Genomic DNA, 24,011 nt, shown 5'->3' with positions numbered 1-24,011 from the left:
CTTTATGTGTAGAAAAACAAATATGGCTGCCTCCATGCATTTCGACTTTTCAGCATCAAGAAAAAAGTTTACAGTATGTTTCTTGAATTTTGGGTTGTGCTTCTTTATCAGCCGTTTATTAGAAGATTAATTAAAGGAACTCATATGTGTCTATATAACATTTATGTAACCACCGTTCAAATGTATCACTGAAAACCCCGATTCTCTAACTGTGTTTCTGTTTTCGTGCATGAAGGTTCTGGTTCAGAGAATGCAAATTACAAAATGTATGAACTAGCGTCCGACTCCAGGTTATACTTCCGCGGTAGTTGCAGTGGCATCCATTAAATATACACACCTATTCATGTCATCATTAATTCATGTCACATAGACATTGTAAAGTACATGACTGTCCAATTCTGTTTTATAATGGTCAAATTTGTCTATGACACACTCAAACAAATGAAAAGGTACCGTAAAAAGAGCACTATGCGCTTAGAATATTGACAAGGAGGAGCGTTTCTTTAAACCATACTGACGTACACAAGGTAGTTTGTTGTCAATGCTACCTCTAGCAGTAGAGAACAAATTCTGTTATAATCATGATAATGTCGATGAAACTAATTTTTTTGTTACTTCGCAAATACCGTATTCGATGTAATAAGCGCCCCGCTCTAATAAGCACCCACAACAATATTTGCTAATATATTGGCTAGTGAACAATCCCAATTAGCACCCCTTCCAATATTGATCAATGTACACAAGACTTATTTATTCGTGTATAATACGCACTTGTGTGTAATATGCATCCTTAATAATGGGCAATTAAATTCTGGAAAAATATAATACGTATAATAAGCACAGACGTTTCCTTTGTATCATTTCAGGCTGTCAGCATAAACCACGAAATTAACGATCTTTCCACTAAAATTTTATTCTAAAAGAATCCCCTATTTCTAATTTTGAGAGCGCCCTGGGCGCTTATTAGGTCGAATACGGTATGTATCGTCGGATCATAGGTTTTCGGACATCATGTTTTCGGATGACCATGTTTATCGTGATTACTCGCACTGTAACAAGAGGTGTGTTGTCATACAGACTTTGTAAATACTCTGAGTGAGTGAGTGAGTGAGTTGGGTTTAACGCTGCTTTTAACAGTATTCCAGTCATATCACGGCGTGTCAGCATAATGTGGGAGGAAAGCCTGAATTGATGCATGTCTCAGACGTTTTCCACTTCGGTGAAACCCGTGCACACGGGTATGGCGCTGACAAACATAGAAACATAATCGGGGCAAACCGGGATCCGAACCAATAATCATAGGTTTCTGGTGTGCCCAAGGGACGCAACTCTGCACAGCTAATTGAGGCGCCTTAGACGACTGGGCCTACCGTTCCCCCGTAAATACTCCGCTGATGAATTTGGTTAGGAGGTGCTTAATATGGTATGCTTAATTTTGATGACATGTGGAATTATGGACCTATGTCAAACTTTGTTGAATTTTCTTTTGTGAGGTCAAGTTTTCATTATTATGAAAATTGTTATCTAACTATCTCTAAACAATTATTTGTTGTGAACATATTGAAGTGACTTGTCAATGCTTAATCTGAATGGCAGCTTGTCTGCTTTTGACTGTTTTATAATTTAGTGTCATTTCACCAATATTTCAGCCATATTTGCATGACGTACATGACATAGCAACTCCTTTTTTTAAACATTGAACATGCTGAAGTTATACATCATGTTCATCATTGTTCATGATACACATGTACCACTGTTGCATCAGTTGTCTTGTCTTTCAGGAGTTTCTCCATCATTCAAGTGAGGAGGTCCAAACCACACTTGAGGGAATTGACAAATATTCTGGCAGGTGGGTAGACAGTGATTGCCATTTTGTGTCAAAGTGGGATTCAAACGAATTAGTCCCCAGTTCTTTGTCGTTCGTGTAACATTCATATCCTAACACCAGTACTGTTATCTGTATTAACATGGTATATGTCATGATATTTTCATTTATCGTATATTGGGTAGCACATGGTTAGTGTTATCCATGCAATAAACCAATCTGACAAACTTTGTATCATGCTTCGATAAATATGCAAATGATGTCACCTTGCAGGAAATATTTTTATAAGCTCTTTACATCGATGTGGTGTTTGCTTCCTCAAAAACTATTGTATAATGTCCCCTTAAATGATTAGATAGCGCTGAACATGAAATTATTCCTTTTTAGCTCACCTGACTGATTTTCAATATGGCTGCCATGGCAACCTAGTGGTTTGCAGCTTGTGCATTTAAATCTAGGGACCTCCTTAATTGTTAACAGTTTAATTATGACATGGACCCCTTGATTTTCATGCATAGATTTGAACATTGACTGATGTTACAGTGAAACAGAAAAGAAGTTGGCACTGGATCAGTCCCTAAGAGATGCACTTAAAGAAGCTTTGGTAAGTAGACCGACGTTGCTCCGTTCCACAAAGCAATCTTCTCCCAATGATGATTGTTAGTCCAATGTTTTTACATAGACTTACCATAGTCTGTTATGGTTTTATGTAACTCAATGTAGTGGTCTATGGGAGATAACTCCTGATGGCATAATGTGTTCATGGTATGGTCTAGGGAAGATATCTCAGGACAGCTTATGTTATAAAATGTACTCTTCAGTGAGGGAGTAGAAGGATTGAGTTCCAATATGTCTGCCTGCATGTATGCCATGTGCTCTGTGTGAATTAAAACCATTGTTCTACATTTCCTGAATCCATTATACAACATAGTCATGGCTCTAAAATAGCTAATCTTCCTGAGGCAAGATCATTAACTGACTATAAAAGTCAAGTTTCCACCCTTGCCAAACTAGTCTTGAATTCAGGAGTTACATTTTGGTTGGACTAACGAGTATCTGGATAGTCCAATCAAAATTGTGGAACAAACTAGACAACTTGCGCATAAACAACATGGATTTCAACATGCAGGATTTGCAAAGCATTTGTACCGCAAACTGGGCATCAACAGATATTTTGAAAATCTTTTTCCGTTTATAATCAAGGTGCTCAAGATTTGATGCACCTTACGAGGTAAGACTGGTTTCATTCCAATATATAATTTTGATTATCTATCAGATCGTCTTGACTGAATGCTACCTTTTTTAGGGGGGGCAAATGCAAGTGAAATGAGAGGTGGAATCTGATTGGTTAATAGGAGGGACATAACTCGTAATATCCACTGGTGGTGCTACTATCGAGCATAATTTGGCAAGGGTGGACTTTTTAATCAGTTAACGCCCTTGTCTCAGGAAGATGAAGACAGCTATGTGGAACAAGACCACGATGGAAACGGGAACTGCTTCATTTGATGTCTCGAGATGGCCTCTGTCCTGGCTATTGCTCCTTTTGTGTGCATTTGATTGAATGTTACAGAGGTTTAAGATTTTGATTTGTTGATGGACCCCCTCGTACATCACACATGTTCCACTATTTGGACGTCATAGTGTGCCCAACACCAGAGGCAAATGTAAGCTTCAGGATCGAACTTTGAATTTCGCCTGGGGTATTAGTGTAACAATTGACTCAGAATGATAGATGTCACCTGTTGTGAATAGAGGTGTTACAATACAATGGTGTCACAGGGCTCGATTTAGCTGTATAAAACATGCATCAGTGCATCTTGTTATTGAAAAATGCAATGTGATGTTTATGTCTACATTCACCAAATGCATGTAAAAACAATTAAATTTTTTCTCTGACTAACCCTTACTTGTCACATAACATCGATCTCTGGTGAAGAATCCGGGGTAGAATAGGTCTTCAGCAACCCATGCTTGCCCTAAAAGGTTAATGCTTGTCGTAAAAGGCGACTAACGGGATCGGGTGGTCAGGCTCGCTGACTTGGTCGATGCATGTCATCGATCCCAATTGAGTGGATCGATGCTCATGACATTAATCACTGGATTGTCTGGTCCAGACTTGATTATATACAGACCGCCGTCATATAGCTGGAATATTGCTGAGTGCGGCGTTAAACATGTTAAACAACAAACCAACGATCTTTGGACACATTCAATACCTCTAAGCCTAATTTACCATATTACATCATCAATCCCTGTGTTATGTGTAATTCATGACACACAACACAGTCCGAGAACTGAGATTTTACTAGTTTATGCATCCATGTTTCAACTTTGATCAGTTTATGGGAACAAGGTGCAACCAGAGTTTGTCTGGTGCAACTAGGTTTTCACACCCACAGGCACCCCGTGCAAGTTTAATCAACTTCCTTAAATGGAGCCCTGGGTTGTGATACGTAGCCCGATACTATGGGTGTGATACAATTTGTATCCTGATACAGTACTTGTATTTCATAAGTTGATTTTCTTTCCATTGCAGTTGAATGACAAATCAAGACATGCGAGATAAACACTTCCAAACTGTTTAACGTTTTCATTACAAATGTGTTGACATTTACTGTTCAATAACTAACTGATAATAACGTCTTATTTGTTATCATTCATGTGTTTTTACACCATTATAACGTGTAATGTAATGTAATGTATTGTATGTATCACGATTCAGGGGTTGTAGGTCAATGTATTCTATCGTGGGCTTCGTATCCAGATACAAAACTGAATCGCCATGTTGTGACACCACCAGTGAAGAGTTTAAACTGACAGTATCAATTCAGGCAGGAAACAAAATAAGAATTTGTAGCAGTTTGATTGCTAAGTGTTAAAGTTTCTACTTCAGGTTTTCCAAAAGGGCTATGATGTTTTCAAGGCTTTGATACACTTTTCTGTAGAAGCTGCATCTAAAGGTGAGTTCATGATGAAAGGTAACCATGGTAACAGACATGACATATCATAAGGCATCTGTAGGTTACCATGGTAACAGGCATGATGCTGCATACAGGATTTGATATATTGGTAAGCATTTACAGGTCACCATGGTAACAGACATGATGTTGCATACAGCATATGTATATAGGCATCTACAGGTCACCACGGTAACAGACATGATGTTGCATACAGCATGTGTATATAGGCATCTACAGGTCACCACGGTAACAGACATGATGTTGCATACAGCATATGTATATAGGCATCTACAGGTCACCACGGTAACAGACATGATGTTGCATACAGCATATGTATATAGGCATCTACAGGTCACCACGGTAACAGACATGATGTTGCATACAGCATATGTATATAGGCATCTACAGGTCACCACGGTAACAGACATGATGTTGCATACAGCATATGTATATAGGCATCTATAGGTCACCACGGTAATAGACATGATGTTGCATACATCTGTAGACATCTATAGTACTAGTAGATATCGCTGACTCAATGACGAGGTAATTCATCACTTATTGTAAATACATGCAATTGCTTTTAGTGTTTTTATCCCAAAGTACATGTTATGTTGATAAGGTGATAATCTGGATAGCTGTGTGAGTCATTAGTAATTTTTTTACGTAGATAGGATTGTCAGTGTTAGGAAATGACACTTGCCAAACAGGAATGGAATTCTCACAGGAAACCGTTGGATAATAGTCATAGTAAATAGAATTTACAAAGGTAAACCAAAGTAAGAAATACTAAAATATGCACATTTACATAACGATAAACATGATAAAGACTGGTGACATATTTATGGAATGACCACGAACTATAAGAAATTATGGATTATCTCCCCTGTGTCAGAGTGGAAGATGCTGTTATTGATGGTTCCATATTATTTCATGAGCTACAGATAATGCATAATTCTGAGGAGGTTATGTTATTACTCAGAGTTCTTTTGCTTGGGAAATGTGGAAAAATTGGGTTTCCTGATGACAAGTGGAGCCATCAGCTCTGTCAACCCAGAGAGAATTCCGGGTTAGAAAAGGTCCCCAGCAACCTATGTTTGTTAGACGCATCCTAAGGGATTGCGTGGTCAGACTTGATTTTTTTTACAGGCTGCCATCATGTAGCTGAAATATTACTAAGTGTTGCGTTAAAGAAACAAGGGGCGGTTGGGTAGCCTAGTGGTTAAAGCGTTCGCTCGTCACGCCGAAGACCAGGGTTCGATGCCCGACATGGGTACAATGTGTGAAGCCCATTTCTGGTGTCCCCCACTGTGATATTGCTGGAATATTGCTAAAAGCGGCGTAAAAACCATACTCACTCACTCACTCACTCATTTAAAGAAACAAACAATCAAACACATGTATGTGACTATTGTATGACTGTTGAATATTTCTGACAGAGATGTGCTCTGCTTCCACACCATTCCTGATGTTGTCGGACATCTTTGACATGATGACCTTGGACAAGTGTGAGGAGGTGTTTAACATCGTGGAGGAGAAAGTGACAACATGGAAGTCTGTGAGTGCCGGCTTGTTGAAGGCCTCATATAATGTTATCTATAACTTGTTTAATTAGCATTTAAGTTCTTTAGAATCAATCAAGACAGGTTGAAATGGATTTTAACATCTTTATTCTTTCAATGTGATGTTTTGGTACACATGCAAGTGTCTTTATCAAGCATTTGCGAGTGCCTTTATCAAGCATTTGCCAGTGACTTTATCAAGCCAACATTGAAATAACTAGCAAGACCAGCATGAGTTGATAGTTATGGATGAGTCATGTGTATTGTAGTATATACTTGTCTTTGTCAACTCAATGTTTCAATTTCACCCAAATTTGCTTTTTTTTTCAGAGCATGTTCTATGATGCTGGAAAAAACTATCTGCTACGAATGTGCAATGGTATGTTGTGTTTCATTCAGCTAAACGTGCTGAACGCAATATCTCCTTCCTGCAGACCGTCAAATACATATTGTTGCATAATCTTCCTTGTAAATATTTTATTGACAAACAAAATAACAGACTAACACCACTTGCTAAGTCCGTAAATATCAGTAGAAGTTGGTAGGCCTGACAGAGGTTCTATATGCATGTCACAAGCCCATGCTAGTCATATGGTATTAACAATACATTTATTACTGTAATCATAAAGGAAAGAGGTAGGATACAATCTCATTATAATAAGATCTCTCGCTACTGCTAAACAAAGATCTGAGGACATCCCATTACAGTTCACTTCAGACAGCCCTTTCTCAAACTTTGACCTACCAATATGGAATAGCCAATCAGAAGGCAGCTTCATCGAGCTTTACGGCAAGGGTTTCAAACTGGCGACTACGCTCCGAAACATATTTTGACATACACTTGATTAAAAAATTAAAACCTGAACAAAAGATGGTCTAGATTGTATGAATACAGACATAAAGCCCATAACTTTTGATCGGAATACCCTCTGTGTGTTTTTTTCGAGGTAACACGATCAAAAATCACATTCCAACCGTCACTTTCATGATCTGATAAGCAATGCTCTGATTGGTCAGATGAAAGGTCGTTCTGACATGACCTGCAATGGGATGTCCCCAGATCTTTGTTTAGCAGTAGGGAGAACTAAGATCTGATTTTAATGAGATTGAGGTAGGATAAACACCCATTTGGCTCACTAGAAATGTCAAAGTTCAAAGTAACTTATCTGACACATGTAATGCTGACAACCATTCTTTTTCCTTTCTTTCACTTGTGGAAGTTTTGGACTTCTGACATGGTCTAATACATGAGAACGTCCAGATTGAGTGAAAGAGGCTGATCAACTTTAAGAGAAAGTCTCAATATGAGCATGTCCGTGACCCAAGATGAATTTGTTATCATTGTAGACTTAATTCGTCGTCTCAGCAAGTCCCAGAACACTGTGTTCTGTGGTCGGATTCAGCTGTTTCTGTCCCGACTCTTCCCACTGTCAGAGAAGTCGGCTCTCAACCTCATGAGTCAGTTCAACCTGGACAACGTCACTGTGTACAATGTCAAGTCAGATCAACGCAAAATAAAGGTACACCATTGCATTGTCTGTTTCTCGTCACCATCTTGTAGATATGTGTCTTGTATTTCTTTGGAAATCACTTTGGTGACATCTACGAAATTGAAATCTAAACATGAACTTCCTGTCTAGTAATGGGTGGGGTCGTCACTAAGTGGTTAAAGTGTTTGCTTGTTTTACCAAAGGCCCAGGTTTAATTCTCCAGGTGGTAATATGTGATGCCAATGTCATATTGCAGTAATATTTCTAAAGGTGACATTGTTTGTTTGTTTGATTGTTGTTTAACGCTGCACTCAGCAATATTCCAGCTATATGAGGGTGGTCTGTAAATAATCGAGTCTGTACCAGACAGTCCAGTGATTGACATCATGAGCATCAATCCACGCAATTGGGATCGATGACATTGTGCAGGTTTCCAAGTGTTGCTGTATGAGTTAGCCCTTTTCTTGGAATGTAAATGAGCAGTTAAATGTATTCACCATGACTGCTGTTCCTGTCCTGACGCTAACAGATGGTACTAGTTGTTACCCTGCCTGCTTCTCTGCACTAAGGGGCTAAAACAATGACTGGTCGGCTCAGAGTCAGTATACTGTCTGAGTGGGGTATTCATGTTAAACTGCGGCATGGTATTTCAGTGGGCTAGCACTATAAAATTGTCATGAGTCTGGACTAGTACAAGCAGCCACACACACACGTGCATGCACATCGCTGAATAAATGCAATAATCTTGAATGTGAAGTTAAACCCCATTTCACCTCACCTCACCAAGAACAAAGACGCCATCATACATGGTTGGTGACTGTCAGACATAACAATATACTCCAATATGTCCAGGTTAAAAACTGAGAAAGGCATGATAGCATAATTTGCATTATTTTCCTGGTTGCATTAATTCATGCTATACAGTAGTGTACTGATCCTTTTGGGCTTGTGCTGAACATCTGCTTCTTCCTTTCAGCTGAAGGATGACAGCAAGGATGAAAGTATGGATGTTGAGGAAGGAGAAATGGATGACTTTTCAAGGTAAGCTATAAAACCTTCATATACAAATTTATAGAATAGCATCAGTAAATTCTCTTAATGTAACTTGTTTTAGGAGATTAATATTCTCCATAATTTTCTGCCAATGGACAAGTACAGTGTGTTCCACAGCCCCTTTGACATCCTGATCTGTTGTATACCCTAGTTCCCTGTAGTTATTTCCCTGTACTGTGTGTTCCAGCCCGAGTAACATCTTGATCTGTTGTATACCCTAGTTCCCTGTAGTTATCTGCCTGTACTGTATGTTCCAGCCCCAGTGACATCCTGATCTGTGGTATACCCTAGTTCCCTGTAGTTATCTCCCTGTACTGTGTGTTCCAGCCCCAGTGACATCCTGATCTGTGGTATACCCTAGTTTCCTGTAGTTATCTCCCTGTACTGTGTGTTCCAGCCCCAGTGACATCCTGATCTGTGTTATACCCTAGTTCCCTGTAGTTATCTCCCTGTACTGTGTGTTCCAGCCCCAGTGACATCCTGATCTGTGTTATACCCTAGTTCCCTGTAGTTATCTCCCTGTACTGTGTTCTAGCCCCAGTGACATCCTGATCTGTGTTATACCCTAGTTCCCTGTAGTTATCTCCCTGTACTGTGTTCTAGCCCCAGTGACATCCTGATCTGTGGTATACCCTAGTTCCCCGTAGTTATCTCCCTGTACTGTGTGTTCCAGCCCCAGTGACATCCTGATCTGTGGTATACCCTAGTTCCCTGTAGTTATCTCCCTGTACTGTGTGTTCAAGTCAGAGTGACATCCTGATCCGTGGTATCCCCTAGTTCCCTGTAGTTATCTCCCTGTACTGTGTGTTCAAGTCAGAGTGACATCCTGATCTGTTGTATACCCTAGTTCCCTGTAGTTATCTCCCTGTACTGTGTGTTCCAGCCCCAGTGACATCCTGATCTGTGGTATACCCTAGTTCCCCGTAGTTATCTCCCTGTACTGTGTGTTCCAGCCCCAGTGACATCCTGATCTGTTGTATACCCTAGTTCCCTGTAGTTATCTCCCTGTACTGTGTGTTCCAGCCCCAGTGACATCCTGATCTGTTGTATACCCTAGTTCCCTGTAGTTATCTCCCTGTACTGTGTGTTCCAGCCCCAGTGACGTCCTGATCTCTGGTATACCCTAGTTCCCTGTAGTTATCTCCCTGTACTGTGTGTTCCAGCCCCAGTGACATCCTGATCTGTGGTATACCCTAGTTCCCTGTAGTTATCTCCCTGTACTGTGTGTTCAAGTCAGAGTGACATCCTGATCTGTTGTATACCCTAGTTCCCTGTAGTTATCTCCCTGTACTGTGTGTTCCAGCCCCAGTGACATCCTGATCTGTTGTATACCCTAGTTCCCTGTAGTTATCTCCCTGTACTGTGTGTTCCAGCCCCAGTGACATCCTGATCTGTTGTATACCCTAGTTCCCTGTAGTTATCTCCCTGTACTGTGTGTTCCAGCCCCAGTGACATCCTGATCTGTTGTATACCCTAGTTCCATATAGTTATCTCCCTGTACTGTGTGTTCCAGCCCCAGTGACGTCCTGATCTGTTGTATACCCTAGTTCCCTGTAGTTATCTCCCTGTACAGTGTGTTCCAGCCCCAGTGACATCCTGATCTGCTGTATAAGTCCCCATCGTAATGTTGCTATTCTTTTCATTCCAGCTCCAGTGGTGTTCCCATAGACTACAACCTTTATAGGAGATTCTGGTCACTGCAGGAATATTTCCGGAAACCGGCACAGTGCTACGAGAAAGTGGCATGGAAACAGTTTGTCGTGGTAATTCTTTACTCTATATTCCAGTTCAATTTAAAATAACATGCTTGGAGAATTCATAGATAATCATGGTACAATGACATATTGACCTTCAACTGCTTTCATCAAACTTCCCAAATTTTTTTCATATGCAAAAACTGCAATAGGTAATTGTTCTTAACATCAGCCAAAATCAAAGTTTTCAAGGTTCAGTGACCAAATCAACCAGGTCACACATGGTTGCCTCTCAGTCCTCACTTTTGTTGCTATTTGTACCACAATCCCATTGCTCGGGGGACCTACTCTACCAAGGAATTCCCAGGGGTGAGAGAAAGAAGGCTCCAACATCAACATGGCTCAGCATCCATTGTGACGTAGAGGATGAGCAGTACCTTGGAGCCATCATCCAGTGATAGAAGATGGACCAATATTAGCAAGATTTTATTGATATTGATGCTGTTCTGTTCTGACTTTGCCTTTTGTTTTTAAAGAATGCAGACGAGGTGCTAGCAGCTTTTGACAGTCTAAAGCTGGACGATCTCAAGTCCCAGAGGAAGAACCCACATGCCAGGAAGCAGCCAGACACACAGACTTTTTTTGCAAAGTACCTCACCAGTGAAAAGGTACAATCATTCTGATGTCACTCTCTGCTGCCTCATCAGCTCAACTATTGTCCAAGATGCACCAGGATGGATTCCAGTGTCGACCCATGCCGGAAATTACAACATTATCTCACACTCTAAATAGGCAATATGTTCTGAATTGTTGCCAAAGAACATGTCAGGCCTGTAGACTTAGACTGTTTACAACGTACCACATTGTGTGTTTCAGCTTCTGGATCTGCAGCTGAGTGACAGCAATTTCCGGCGTTATGTGCTGGTCCAGTTCCTCATCCTCTTCCAGTACCTCAACCTGCAGGTCAAGTTCAAGAAGTGAGCTACACACAAACCACTCACCATGTATTCAGTTCAGTGTTTATAGCATTGTCTAACATAAGCACCACACAGAACAGCACTACATTGCCTTTTATGGCACAGCATATCATATAAATATCAGTAGTTATGTAGTGCAACTCTATTGATAGTATCCAAAGGCACAGGAAAATGAAAAAATAATGATTGTTAACTTTTTTATTTATTTGTATCCAAGATGTACATTTTTTAACAGACATGTGAGTATCCAATCAGAATGTGTTCATGAGTTTATATTGGACAAAACTAAACCAAGCTGAATTCACTTAACTTTCTGCCAAATAATGTTGAATGATGCAAGGACATCTAATTTAGGTGAAGGAAGAGGTAACCATTACACTTATCACAATACTGTTGGAGCAGTAACATTGCCCCTGATAGTCACCCCTAACAGCACAGCACAGCACTAAGAAGTTTCATTTTCACTGGAATCTTGAACAATTCATATTTTTTTAATTACTGCAAAACCTAATAATTTTTATGAGTGATAATGTTGGTTTCTCTTTTACTGCTACTTAGTGCTACCCAAGTCTTGAATGATGATCAGAGCAACTGGTTAAAGAATGCCCAGGAGAAAGTGTATCAGCTGATCAGAGAGACACCGCCTGAGGGGGAGAAGTTTGCTGCCACAGTTGAGGTAGGAGGGGTGGAGGGGTGGGTAGGGCTAATGTATCAGCTGATCAGAGAGACACTGCCTGAGGGGGAGAAGTTTGCTGCCACAGTTGAGGTAGGAAGGGTGGAGGGGTGGGTTGGGCTAATGTATCAGCTGATCAGAGAGACACCGCCTGAGGGGGAGAAGTTTGCCACAACAGTTGAGGTAGGAAGGGTGGAGGGGTGGGTGGGGCTAATGTGTCAGCTGATCAGAGAGACACCGCCTGAGGGGGAGAAGTTTGCTGCCACAGTTGAGGTAGGAAGGGTGGAGGGGTGGGTAGGGCTAATGTATCAGCTGATCAGAGACACTTCCTGAGGGGGAGAAGTTTGCCACAACAGTTGAGGTAGGAAGGGTGGAGGGGTATGTAGGGCTAATGTATCAGCTGATCAGAGAGACACCGCCTGAGGGAGAGAAGTTTGCTGCCACAGTTGAGGTAGGAGGGGTGGAGGGGTGGGTGGGGCTAATGTATCAGCTGATCAGAGAGACACCGCCTGAGGGGGAGAAGTTTGCTGCCACAGTTGAGGTAGGAGGGGTGGGTAGGGCTAATGTATCAGCTGATCAGAGACACTGCGTGAGGGGGGAGAAGTTTGCTGCCACAGTTGAGGTAGGAAGGGTGGAGGGGTGGGTAGGGCTAATGTATCAGCTGATCAGAGAGACACCGCCTGAGGGGGAGAAGTTTGTTGCCACAGTTGAGGTAGGAGGGGTGGAGGGGTGGAGGGGTGGGTGGGGCTAATGTATCAGCTGATCAGAGAGACACCGCCTGAGGGGGAGAAGTTTGCTGCCACAGTTGAGGAAGGAAGGGTGGAGGGGTGGGTGGGGCTAATGTATCAGCTGATCAGAGAGACACCGCCTGAGGGGGAGAAGTTTGCTGCCACAGTTGAGGTAGGAAGGGTGGAGGGGTGGGTAGGGCTAATGTATCAGCTGATCAGAGAGACACCGCCTGAGGGGGAGAAGTTTGCTGCCACAGTTGAGGTAGGAGGGGTTGGTAGGGCTAATGTATCAGCTGATCAGAGAGACACTGCCTGAGGGGGAGAAGTTTGCTGCCACAGTTGAGGTAGGAGGGGTGGGTATGGCTAATGTATCAGCTGATCAGAGAGACACCGCCTGAGGGGGAGAAGTTTGCTGCCACAGTTGAGGTAGGAAGGGTGGAGGGGTGGGTAGGGCTAATGTATCAGCTGATCAGAGAGACACTGCCTGAGGGGGAGAAGTTTGCTGCCACAGTTGAGGTAGGAAGGATGGAGGGGTGGGTAGGGCTAATGTATCAGCCGATCAGAGACACTGCCTGAGGGGGAGAAGTTTGCTGCCACAGTTGAGGTAGGAAGGGTGGAGGGGTGGGTTGGGCTAATGTATCAGCTGATCAGAGAGACACTGCCAGAGGGGGAGAAGTTTGCTGCCACAGTTGATTCCCTACATTAGAGCACATTCTCCATGTTACAGCACATTCTCCATGTTACAGCACATTCTCCATGTTACAGCACATTATCCATGTTACAGCACATTATCCATGTTACAGCACATTATCCATGTTACAGCACATTCTCCATGTTACAGCACATTATCCATGTTACAGCACATTATCCATGTTACAGCACATTATCCATGTTACAGCACATTCTCCATGTTACAGCACATTATCCATGTTACAGCACATTCTCCATGTTACAGCACATTCTCCATGTTACAGCACATTATCCATGTTACAGCACATTCTCCATGTTACAGCACATTCTCCATGTTACAGCACATTATCCATGTTACAGCACATTCTGCAGAGGGAGGAGAACTGGAACAACTGGAAGAACGAGGGCTGCCCCAGCTATGAGAGGGAGACACCAAAGGATGCGCCCAAAATGAAAGTCAGGTAGGTTATGTTGAACTATGCCTCCACGGGATCCAGCTATGCCATGTGTTAGAGTGACAGATTCAAGTTATTTATTAATGCCATGAGTTGGTGTGACAGATTCAGGTTATTTATCAATGCCATGTGTTAGAGTGACAGGTTCAGGTTATTTATCTATGCCATGTTCACATAGTTTTTCCTTCTTGACTATGCAGAGCGAAGCGCCGGCGTATTGGGGATGATCTGAAAGCTAGTGGAGGGAAGATTATCAAGATGGGCAGTGGAGAGCTGACTCGACTATGGAACATCAACCCTGATAACATGGATGCTTGCAAGAATGAAAAGAGGTAGAGTCTTGACTCATGACAATTATGTCATATCCTTCATTATATTGTATGTTGCCATGTCATATTATACTTTATCACATTACTGGGATACAGTTATGTCATATCCTTCATCGTATTGTCGTGTTGCCATGTCATATTATACTTTATCACATTACTGGGATACAGTTATGTCATATCCTTCATCGTATTGTCGTGTTGCCATGTCATATTATACTTTATCACATTACTGGGATACAGTTATGTCATATCCTTCATCGTATTGTCGTGTTGCCATGTCATATTATACTTTATCACATTACTGGGATACAGTTATGTCATATCCTTCATCGTATTGTCGTGTTGCCATGTCATATTATACTTTATCACATTACTGGGATACAGTTATGTCATATCCTTCATCATATTGTCGTGTTGCCATGTCATATTATACTTTATCACATTACTGGGATACAGTTATGTCATATCCTTCATCGTATTGTCGTGTTGCCATGTCATATTATACTTTATCACATTACTGGGATACAGTTATGTCATATCCTTCATCGTATTGTCGTGTTGCCATGTCATATTATACTTTATCACATTACTGGGATACAGTTATGTCATATCCTTCATCATATTGTAACCCGAGAAGAGCATTAATTACAAATAAACAAAACAAACAAATCATTATATTGTATTGCACTTCATCAAGTTTATGCTGTTGTCATCTCACATTATCCTTTATTGTCTCAAGCGGGGGCACAGGTGGCCAAGTCGTCTAAGGCACTACAATTCGCCGTGCAGAGTTGCGTCCCTTAGGCACGCCAGAAACCTATGATTGTGGGTTTGAATCCCGGTTCGCCCTGATTATGTTTCTAGGTTTGTCAGCACTAAACCCATCCTCGTGGGTTTCACCAAAGTGGTAAACGTCGGAGACCTGCATCATTTCGGGCTTTCCTCCCACATTAAGCTGACACGCTGTGGAATAATGTTAAAAGTGGCGTTAAACCCCACTCACTCACTCATTCACTCACTCACTCACTCACTCACTATACTCATTCACTATACTCACTCACTCACTCACTATACTCACTCACTCAAGCAGTTACCTCATATTCTTAGCACATTCATGTCATATTATCCTTTAACAGATTACAGATCTGTAATTTTTATTGATGAAACGACGTAGAGTTGTACAATATGCTAAAGTGATGCTACCTTTTGACCATAATCTGTCATTCACAATTGGCAGGTAATCATGGTAATGTGTTGTGAAATTTGTGTGATTGTTTGTATCATTTGGTTTCATGTTCTGTATTTTCAGAGACTTTCTACCTCAGCTTGATGACTTCTTTGGAGAAGCCATTGAGCAGGATGACCCTGAGGCTATGATCGAAGACAACTACAAGTTAGTGCTGCCCTTCTGATCTGTACTCGATCCCCCCAGTAACACCCCAGTAACACCCTCAGGCTCATACATCCGTGTTGTCTTGAAGTAACCCTGTGGAGAGTCTAGGCTAGAATATGTCCCTAGCAACCTATGCTGGGCGTAAGCTGCGACTTAATGGATATGGAGAGCAGGTTCAGTGACTTGGTTGATTGCATGTCATCTCAGGTTTGTCTGGTCCAGGCACAATTAATTACGGGCCACCATCATATCACTTGAATATTGCTGAGTGCAGCTTTAAACAAACAAAAGAAACAAAGCATCATGCAACAATAAGCTGTCCTACAGTTGCAAACAACACTGACAATGAGTAAAATAAAGTCAAGTTGTGCCTCATTTTGTTTCCATATTGTGGAAGGTGGCCTCATGGTTGACCACCTATAATAACCTGGGCCCTGTTCCACATGATTGACCACCTATGATAACCTGGGCCCTGTTCCACAAAGCAATCTTTGCCTTACGATTGTCGTAAGTCTATGTTAAAGTATGGAAGTTACGATCGCCTTAGCACTAGGATCGCTTTGTGGAACGGGGCCCTGGAACATTTACTGCTGCTGCTAATTGAAAGACTTGTTAAGCTGTAATAAATAATTGTTGATTTTTGTGTCATGCTCGTTTTCAGACTCATTTACGAGCAAAGTTTCCAGTGGAAGGCCTTGCGTCTCCTTGCCCGCCGATGTCCCCATTTCTTCACTCACAACAACACTCCAGCAATACCGATTCCTAAATACCTGGAACTGATGGTCAAGAAACTAGCCACAGAAATGCCAGTAAGTTCCTATTGCTGCAAAAGAACCTGGTGGTGTGAGGTGCTGCAATTTACTGCGTTGCATTTCTCAGACATGCCACACACCTGGGATCTTAGATTTGGACATCCAATTTGCCCTGATTATGTTTCTAGGTTTGTCAGCAACATACCCATGCCTGAAACTGTTATCCCTATAAGGCCTGAATCACTTCCGTCATTCCTCCCACATCAGGCTGACATGACGTGATATAGCCGGAATATTGTTCAAAGCGGGCCTTTCCCCATGAGGATTCTGGGTATAGATCGGTCCCCAGCAACCCATGCTGGTCGTAGGAGCTACCTGGATTGGGTGGTCAGGCTCTGTGACTTGGTTGATGCTGCGTCATCGTATCCCGGCGTGTGGATCATGGCTCCCAACATCCACTGGATTGTCTGGTTCACAGTTGATTGTTTACACGCCATCGTCATTTAGTGCTGACTGCGGCGTTAAACGACCAACATACACAAAGCAGTGCTTAACCAAACTCACTCACCTACCTGTGCCTTACCTCAGCACCCCAGGGCTCCACGTCATTGTTATTGTTTTAAGGTGAGTGAGGTGAAATGGGGTTTAACGTAGCGTCCAAGATTATTGCACTTATATAGCGACGTGCATGCACGTGTATGTGTGTGTGGCTGCTTGTACTAGTCCGGACTGATGCCGATTTATAGTGCTAGCACAGATACCATGCCGCAGTTTAACAAGAATACCCCACTCAGACACAGTATACTGACTCCGAGCCAACCAGTCCTTGTTTTAGCCCCTTAATGCCGAGCGCCAGACAGTCCTTCACCCCAGGGCATTGTACTCTCACATTGTGTAAAGTGTTTCTAGCACAGTTATAGCATCTTAGTGGAAGATGTAAAACCCAGTCAGTAATGTTCTATCTTTGGGATAGCCCAGCGGTAAAACATTGAATCGACCCGTGAAGATCTGGTGTAGAATAGGTCTTCAGCAGGGCATGCTTGCCGTAAAATGCGACTGTGCTTGTTGTAAGAGGCGACTAACGGGATCGGGTGGTCATGCTCGGTGACTTGGTTGATGCATGTCAATGACTCCAATGGCATGGATTGATGCTCATTATATCAATCACTGTATTGTCTGGTCCAGACTTGATTATTTACAGACCGCCATCATGTAGCTGGAATATTGCTGAGTGCAGCGTTAAACAACAAACAAACAAATAAAACATTGAATCATAATGACTAAAAGCTGGGCGGATGGTACAACAGACCAATATTTACTGCCATGTTGCTGTATCAGTGAGTATGTTTTTACGCTGCTTTAAGCAATATTCAAGCAATATAACGACAGGGGACACCAAAAATGGGCTTCACACATTGTACCCATGTGGGGAATCGAACCCTGGTCTTCAGCATGACAAGTGAATTCTTTAACAACTATGCTACCCTACTACCTCATATTTCTGGAATATTGCGAGAGGTTGAATAAAACCTTTCACTTTCCTCTCTTCCCGCCCCCTTGTAAGTGCAACAGAAACTTTGAAAAATCCAGTGCTGAATTTTGGGATCAGTTTATCAGCGTCACAGCCAGATTTCATTATTGAAACAGATGAAGGCGAGGATGTCTGTTCCCACTGCTTACAGGTCACAGCAATGTAGCTGCAATATTGCTCACTATGGTATTATGGTATTATAGCACCATTCACTCATTGTTGATTATTGGGCATGGGAGGCCCTGAAGTCCAAAGGCCACAATTTGCTGTGCAGAGTTACGGCCTATGGGCACACCAGAAACCTATACTCATGGGTTCAAATCCTGTTCAGCCTGTTCTAGGATTGTCAGCTAGGATGCTCATGGGTTTCACCGAAGTGGTAAACGTCTGAGACCTGCTTCACTTTGGGCTTTCCTCCCACATTAAGCTGACACGCTGTGATATGATTGGAATACTGTTTCAGAGCAGCGTTAATCCAAAGTCACTCACTCATTGTTGATAATATGCATTATTTGTGTCAGTCCCAGTCCAGTGAAGACACAAGCGGAGATCAGCAGGAGATGAAGACCGAGATCGGGGAGGAGGAAGAGGCCATTAAGGAGACACAAGATGAAGAGGACCTCAAACAGGGCAATGAACCAGGTATAAAATAGAAGTATTCATTTGTTGTGAGAAATACAGATTTTCAGGTTTTAGATTCCATATGATCAAAACACCAAAGCCTGCCAGAGTTTTCATTATCCTGTCTACCAGGAACAGAAACGTTTTTCAGTTACTGTTAACCGGGAAAGTTTTGCAAGCAGGAAAGAAAATATGAAAATGAGGGTAGTGCTCATTTCTGGAGCAGAACTCCAAAACCGTTGAATATTTCTGGATGAATCTTGCTATACAGATTAGTCTGGTGGTGAACTGATGCCTTTGATGATTTGGGATTTTGAAAATTACTGAACAGCATTAATTGTTTCTTCACTGTACTTAAGGTATCCAGTGAACCAAAAGTGGGGTAAAAGGAGCCAAACTCAATTTCCAAATTTTACCAGACTGGGGAAATATGTCATCTCCTGATGACTTTTCTTGTTCTTACTGTTACAAAATTTAGCATAGGTTTACAAACTAAGGAAAACATTGTTTTTTAAGAAGACACCTAGCACAATTCTGGGCCATTTCACAAACCGATCGTAGCTACGACTGCTGTAAGTCTATGTTAAATTATGGGAGTTAGATCACCTTAGTGATGTATATGTTGATTGTTACGTTGTCAGACAAGGACGAGCCTGCTGAGGAGCAGCTGACGAGGGCACAACTGGAAATGGTGGCAGGGAAGCTGGCCGACGACTGGAAGAAGCTAGGGACGGAGCTCAACTTCCCAGAAGATGATATGGGCTACTTCGAGGAATCGTGTGACAAGGTCGCTAAACTGTCTGGACTCAAGATGCTGACTGTGTGGATGGTGAGTGTGTGTCACTGTCACTGTTTTGGGGACACCGGTGGCCCAGTCAGAGGTATGGCTGGAATATTGCTGACTGTGCCATTACGGCACCATTCACTCATGGCTGATAAGGGGGCATGGGTGGCCCAGTCAGCAGTATGGCTGGAATATTGCTGACTGTGCCATTACAGCACCGTTCACTCATGGCTGATAAGGGGGCATGGGTGGCCCAGTCAGCGGTATGGCTGGAATATTGCCGACTGTGCCATTACTGCACCGTTCACTCATGGCTGATAAGGGGGCATGGGTGGCCCATTCAGCGGTATGGCTGGAATATTGCTGACTGTGCCATTACTGCACCGTTCACTCATGGCTGATAAGGGGGCATGGGTGGCCCAGTCAGCGGTATGGCTGGAATATTGCTGACTGTGCCATTACAGCACCGTTCACTCATGGCTGATAAGGGGGCATGGGTGGCCCAGTCAGCGGTATGGCTGGAATATTGCTGACTGTGCCATTACTGCACTGTTCACTCATGGCTGATAAGGGGGCATGGGTGGCCCATTCAGCGGTATGGCTGGAATATTGCTGACTGACATTATGGCACCATTCACTCATGGCTGATAGGGGGGCACCATAATTCACTTTCCAGAGTTGCATCCTTTGGGTACGCCAGAAACTTATGATCATTGGTTCAAATCCAGGTTCATCCGATTATGTTTCTAGGTTTTTCAGCACAATACCTGTGATCGTGGGTTTCACCAAAGTAGTAAGCGTCTGAGACATGCTTCACTTCAAACTTTCCTACAACTTTTAAGTAAACACGCTATGATGTAACTGTAACACTGTTCAAAGCAGCGTAAAGACTAACTCACTCCCTCATCACTGTTTTGTTTGGGAAATACATTCTTTTTGTTCAAAACATAATTTGAATGTGCTTTTATTTGAGTTTTTTTAAAACCCCACAGAATTTCTGAAGTAAAATTGTGTTCCTTAAGGTTGCAGTTCATAAGTTTGAGATTGGATAAAGTCATTTTCATTGAAGGTATAACATGAGATGCATGAAAAACAGCCCCCTTACTTGATAATCATCGTGAACTAGCATTTGCTTGACAAAAGATTCTCTTTGTCAACATTTCCGTAGTTGTTTAGGGGTGGGCATGTGTATCTATCTCAAAACTGAAGAGTACTGTGGTTTTTGATTATGATGCTGTGACCAGTCATTCCATATGAATCTGAGCCATGGAGATTATGTATCTTGTCATCCAACAATGGCCTCTGCAAACAGAAAAGGGCAACTTGTGGAAGACAATACATTTATACTGATATGTTTTATCTTTTAGTAAGATTAAACGTGTAACTTCCACTCATTTCATTGCATGTGATAATGAGCATAGCTCAGGGGTTTACCTTGACCTACAAAACTAGCGGTCCAGTTGACCACCAATAATTATTTCAGTTGGTCCCTCTATAGTAATGATATCGTGTAGTGTACAGTCCGTTTACTGCAAAATTGTACCTATGAAATGCAAAATAGATATAAATCCGAAAGCAACAATTCGTCTTAAATCGCATGAAAGTTATTTATTGGTCCATACCAACTTGTCACCATAATTTCAGACATTGTCTAGAAGTAGAGAAAAAGTTGTTGAACAAACTCTCATGTAATTTTAAGTGTTTTAATGCCTGTTGTTACAAGGGGATCTGTGCAAACGTAACAGCTGAAGGGCATTGCGGAACACAGGGATATTTCAAAACTTTTATTCTGAAATATTTTCATTGTTACTGTGAAATGAAATAATAAGTTGCTTCTCTTTTACAATATGAAGCTTTAATTCCGGTCTCAACTTTGTCAATACACTCCCTCCCACTTGCAATAATCATGAACAAGAAATACCAAGGTTTTCAAATGATCTGTGATTGTCATCATGTACAGTAATATTGAGCTCGTTCTGTTTATTTTATTATTTGCGTTTGAAATTGCCCAAATAGCAATACCAAGAACATCACTAACATTGCTTTGATAATATTTTACAGATTCTCATTTTATATTCTGTTTACTACAGAACTACCATTACAGACTTTTCTTTTGACATGATATTAATACTGAAAAAACAGTAGTAAGTTGGCCTAACATGTGAATGTTCAGTTTACATTGCAGAGCCCCTTGCAGACCCCCTTGTAACAACAGGCTTTAAAACACCAACAATTACATGAGAGTTTGTAAAACAACTTTTTCATTCGCTTCTCCTGTTGAAGCCCTAGGTATGCATCTCCACATGTGTACAGCATGTTAAACCCATTTCTGACGTCCCTCGCCACTGAATACTCACAAGTGAATTTGATGCTTCATACAATATTTCTGTTTGTCAGGAAAGCGAGCCGGAGAGGGCAACCATTGGTGCACTACAGATAGCCCTGAAGGAGATCGGCCATGTTGATATTGCCACAGAAGTGTTCGGGGCCTTGACATAGTGGCACCAAGTCTGTGATGGGTGTCCACTCACATTGCCAGGATTCATTGTATTGACATTGATGACGTTATGTGTACTAGTGATGGATCCAAATGAACTTTTAGTCCAATCTCATTAAAATCAGATCTTAGTTCTCGCTAAGGACATCCCACTTCGGGTCACGTCAGAACGACTTTTCATCCAACCAATCAGAGCGTCGCTTACCAGATCATGGAATGTGTTTTCTAATCATGCAACCACGATATATTAAACACAGGGTATTCTGAACAACAGTTACGGGTTTTATGATTATATCCATACAATCTAGGTCATCTATAAGCCATTCCAGAATGTTCTTCTTATCAGTTTTAAAATTTTTAATCGAGAATACGTTAAAATATGTTTTGAAGCGTAGTCGCCAGTTTGTAACTAGTGTCGTAAAGCTCGAGAAAGCTGCCATCTGATTGGCCAATGTCGATTTCTTGTCAGTCATTTCATTGGTCGGTCAAAATTCACGAAGGGTCATTCTGACGTGACCCGTAATGGGATGTCCTCAGACTAGCGGTAGTGAAAACTAAGATCTGATTTTAATGAGATTGACTTTTAGTCCATCTTGGTAATTGCATTACATGCTGCTAACCCTGGACCAACTTCACGAAGTGATCTTAACGCTCAGGCTTTTGGAACTCCAATACTTCAAAAGAGACTTACAATAGCCTTAGCACTGCGATTGCATTGTGCAAGTGGATTCTGGGCCCCGTTCCACAAACAGATTGCAGCAATAAGACATCGTAACTCCCATACTTTAACATAGACTTACGATAGTCGTACAGGTACAAACATTTTGTGGAATGTCCTGGAGCATATCACCTGTCACAGCAAAATATGTGTGGTCCATAGATTGGCTGATAAACCAGTTGGTCTTTGTGCTCTGTAAGGTGATGGTACCCAGGCCTGTCGTGTCATCTCTCTGCTTGAGTTGGGCTGGTGAAGCCCCTGGAGGTGGCAGCATTCAGCAGCGTGTAAAGTACAATGTCACTTCATCAGCATCATCCACCATCACCAAAATCACTCTTGTATCTGGTGTCATCAATAAATGTATTTTTATGTCATTGTTGTCTTATTTGCCTGGTTATTTTAACATGGAGTAACATGTAGGCTTTGTGGATGTTATGGATGTTGAAAATGATAAAAGCTATCTACTGATCCACTATCAAACTTTCCATCCCTGATATCATGTCTCACACTCATATATCCATCCATCCACCCCTCAATCAATCACACTCCCTCGTGTCCCATCCCCCTTACTCCCTAATTCCCTCCCTCCCTCATAATCATCTGTCCCACAATCGCACCTTCAGGTTCAGCCACCAGTCACTCTCCCTCTTGTCCCCTTTCCCTTACTCTAACCCTCCATCCCTCATTATCATCACACTCCTTCCCTCCCTACTACCATGACTCCCTCAGGTTCAGCCATCAATCCGTCTCCCTCATCTCCATCTGTCAATATTCTGTCTCTGTCATTATTACATTAAAGATGACACCCCCCAAAACGTCTCATGACATAAGTCCATCTGATATTAGCAGCTTCTGTGTGCTTAAAAAATGTAAGCACAAGTTTCACATAAAAAATGTTATATTTTCAGACCAGATGTAAACTAGCCTAGTCTCCATTCAAGCTTCTTCCAAAATCACATATTTTACACCTACTACTAAATATGTTACAGTTTTATAAATATTAATTAATCCCCAAAAACTCTATAACGGTGGGTTAGTGTAGTGGTTAAAACCTTCGAAGCCCATTTCTGGTGTCCACTGCTGTGATGTTGCTGGAATATTGCTAAAAGCGGTGTAAAACAATACTCACTCACTAGCTCTATAACTTAGTAAATTAGCCTGTGCAAGAGGGTCAAGATGTGAACCTGCCTATGGTAATCTTCCTTCTAGATATTTACACAGGAACATATTAATAATATTAAATATATCACCATAAACAATAATTTTCTAAATCAGA

General features: G+C 41.8%; 1 protein-coding gene across 1 annotated transcript; it reads left to right on the top strand.

Annotated features, from left to right (window-relative positions):
* The first annotated feature begins 2 nt into the window (after positions 1–2).
* On the top strand, positions 3–22,248 carry LOC124138786 (THO complex subunit 1-like). The gene is made up of 19 exons (XM_048399720.1): positions 3–73; positions 1,782–1,849; positions 2,369–2,429; positions 4,722–4,788; positions 6,228–6,346; positions 6,681–6,729; positions 7,698–7,870; positions 8,817–8,881; positions 10,542–10,656; positions 11,124–11,255; positions 11,464–11,564; positions 12,123–12,240; positions 14,016–14,116; positions 14,311–14,442; positions 15,749–15,832; positions 16,494–16,641; positions 18,637–18,757; positions 19,378–19,565; positions 21,918–22,248. Exons 1-19 carry the CDS (start codon positions 5–7, stop codon positions 22,017–22,019), a joined length of 2,013 nt encoding a protein of 670 aa, XP_048255677.1. The 5' UTR covers positions 3–4; the 3' UTR covers positions 22,020–22,248.
* The last annotated feature ends 1,763 nt before the right edge of the window (positions 22,249–24,011 follow it).

Source organism: Haliotis rufescens, unplaced genomic scaffold (genome assembly GCF_023055435.1).
Source record: "Haliotis rufescens isolate VD_foot unplaced genomic scaffold, xgHalRufe1.0.p SCAF_2, whole genome shotgun sequence".
Classification (NCBI taxonomy): domain Eukaryota; kingdom Metazoa; phylum Mollusca; class Gastropoda; order Lepetellida; family Haliotidae; genus Haliotis; species Haliotis rufescens.
This window is presented reverse-complemented; position numbering and strand designations above follow the sequence as displayed.

Coding starts and splice junctions, on each gene's coding strand:
- LOC124138786 (XM_048399720.1), top strand. CDS start 5: ATGTGTAGAAAAACAAATATGGCTGCCTCCATGCATTTCGACTTTTCA. Junction 74..1,781: donor CATCAAGAAAAAAGTTTACA/GTATGTTTCTTG, acceptor CTTGTCTTTCAG/GAGTTTCTCCATCATTCAAG. Junction 16,642..18,636: donor AACTAGCCACAGAAATGCCA/GTAAGTTCCTAT, acceptor TATTTGTGTCAG/TCCCAGTCCAGTGAAGACAC.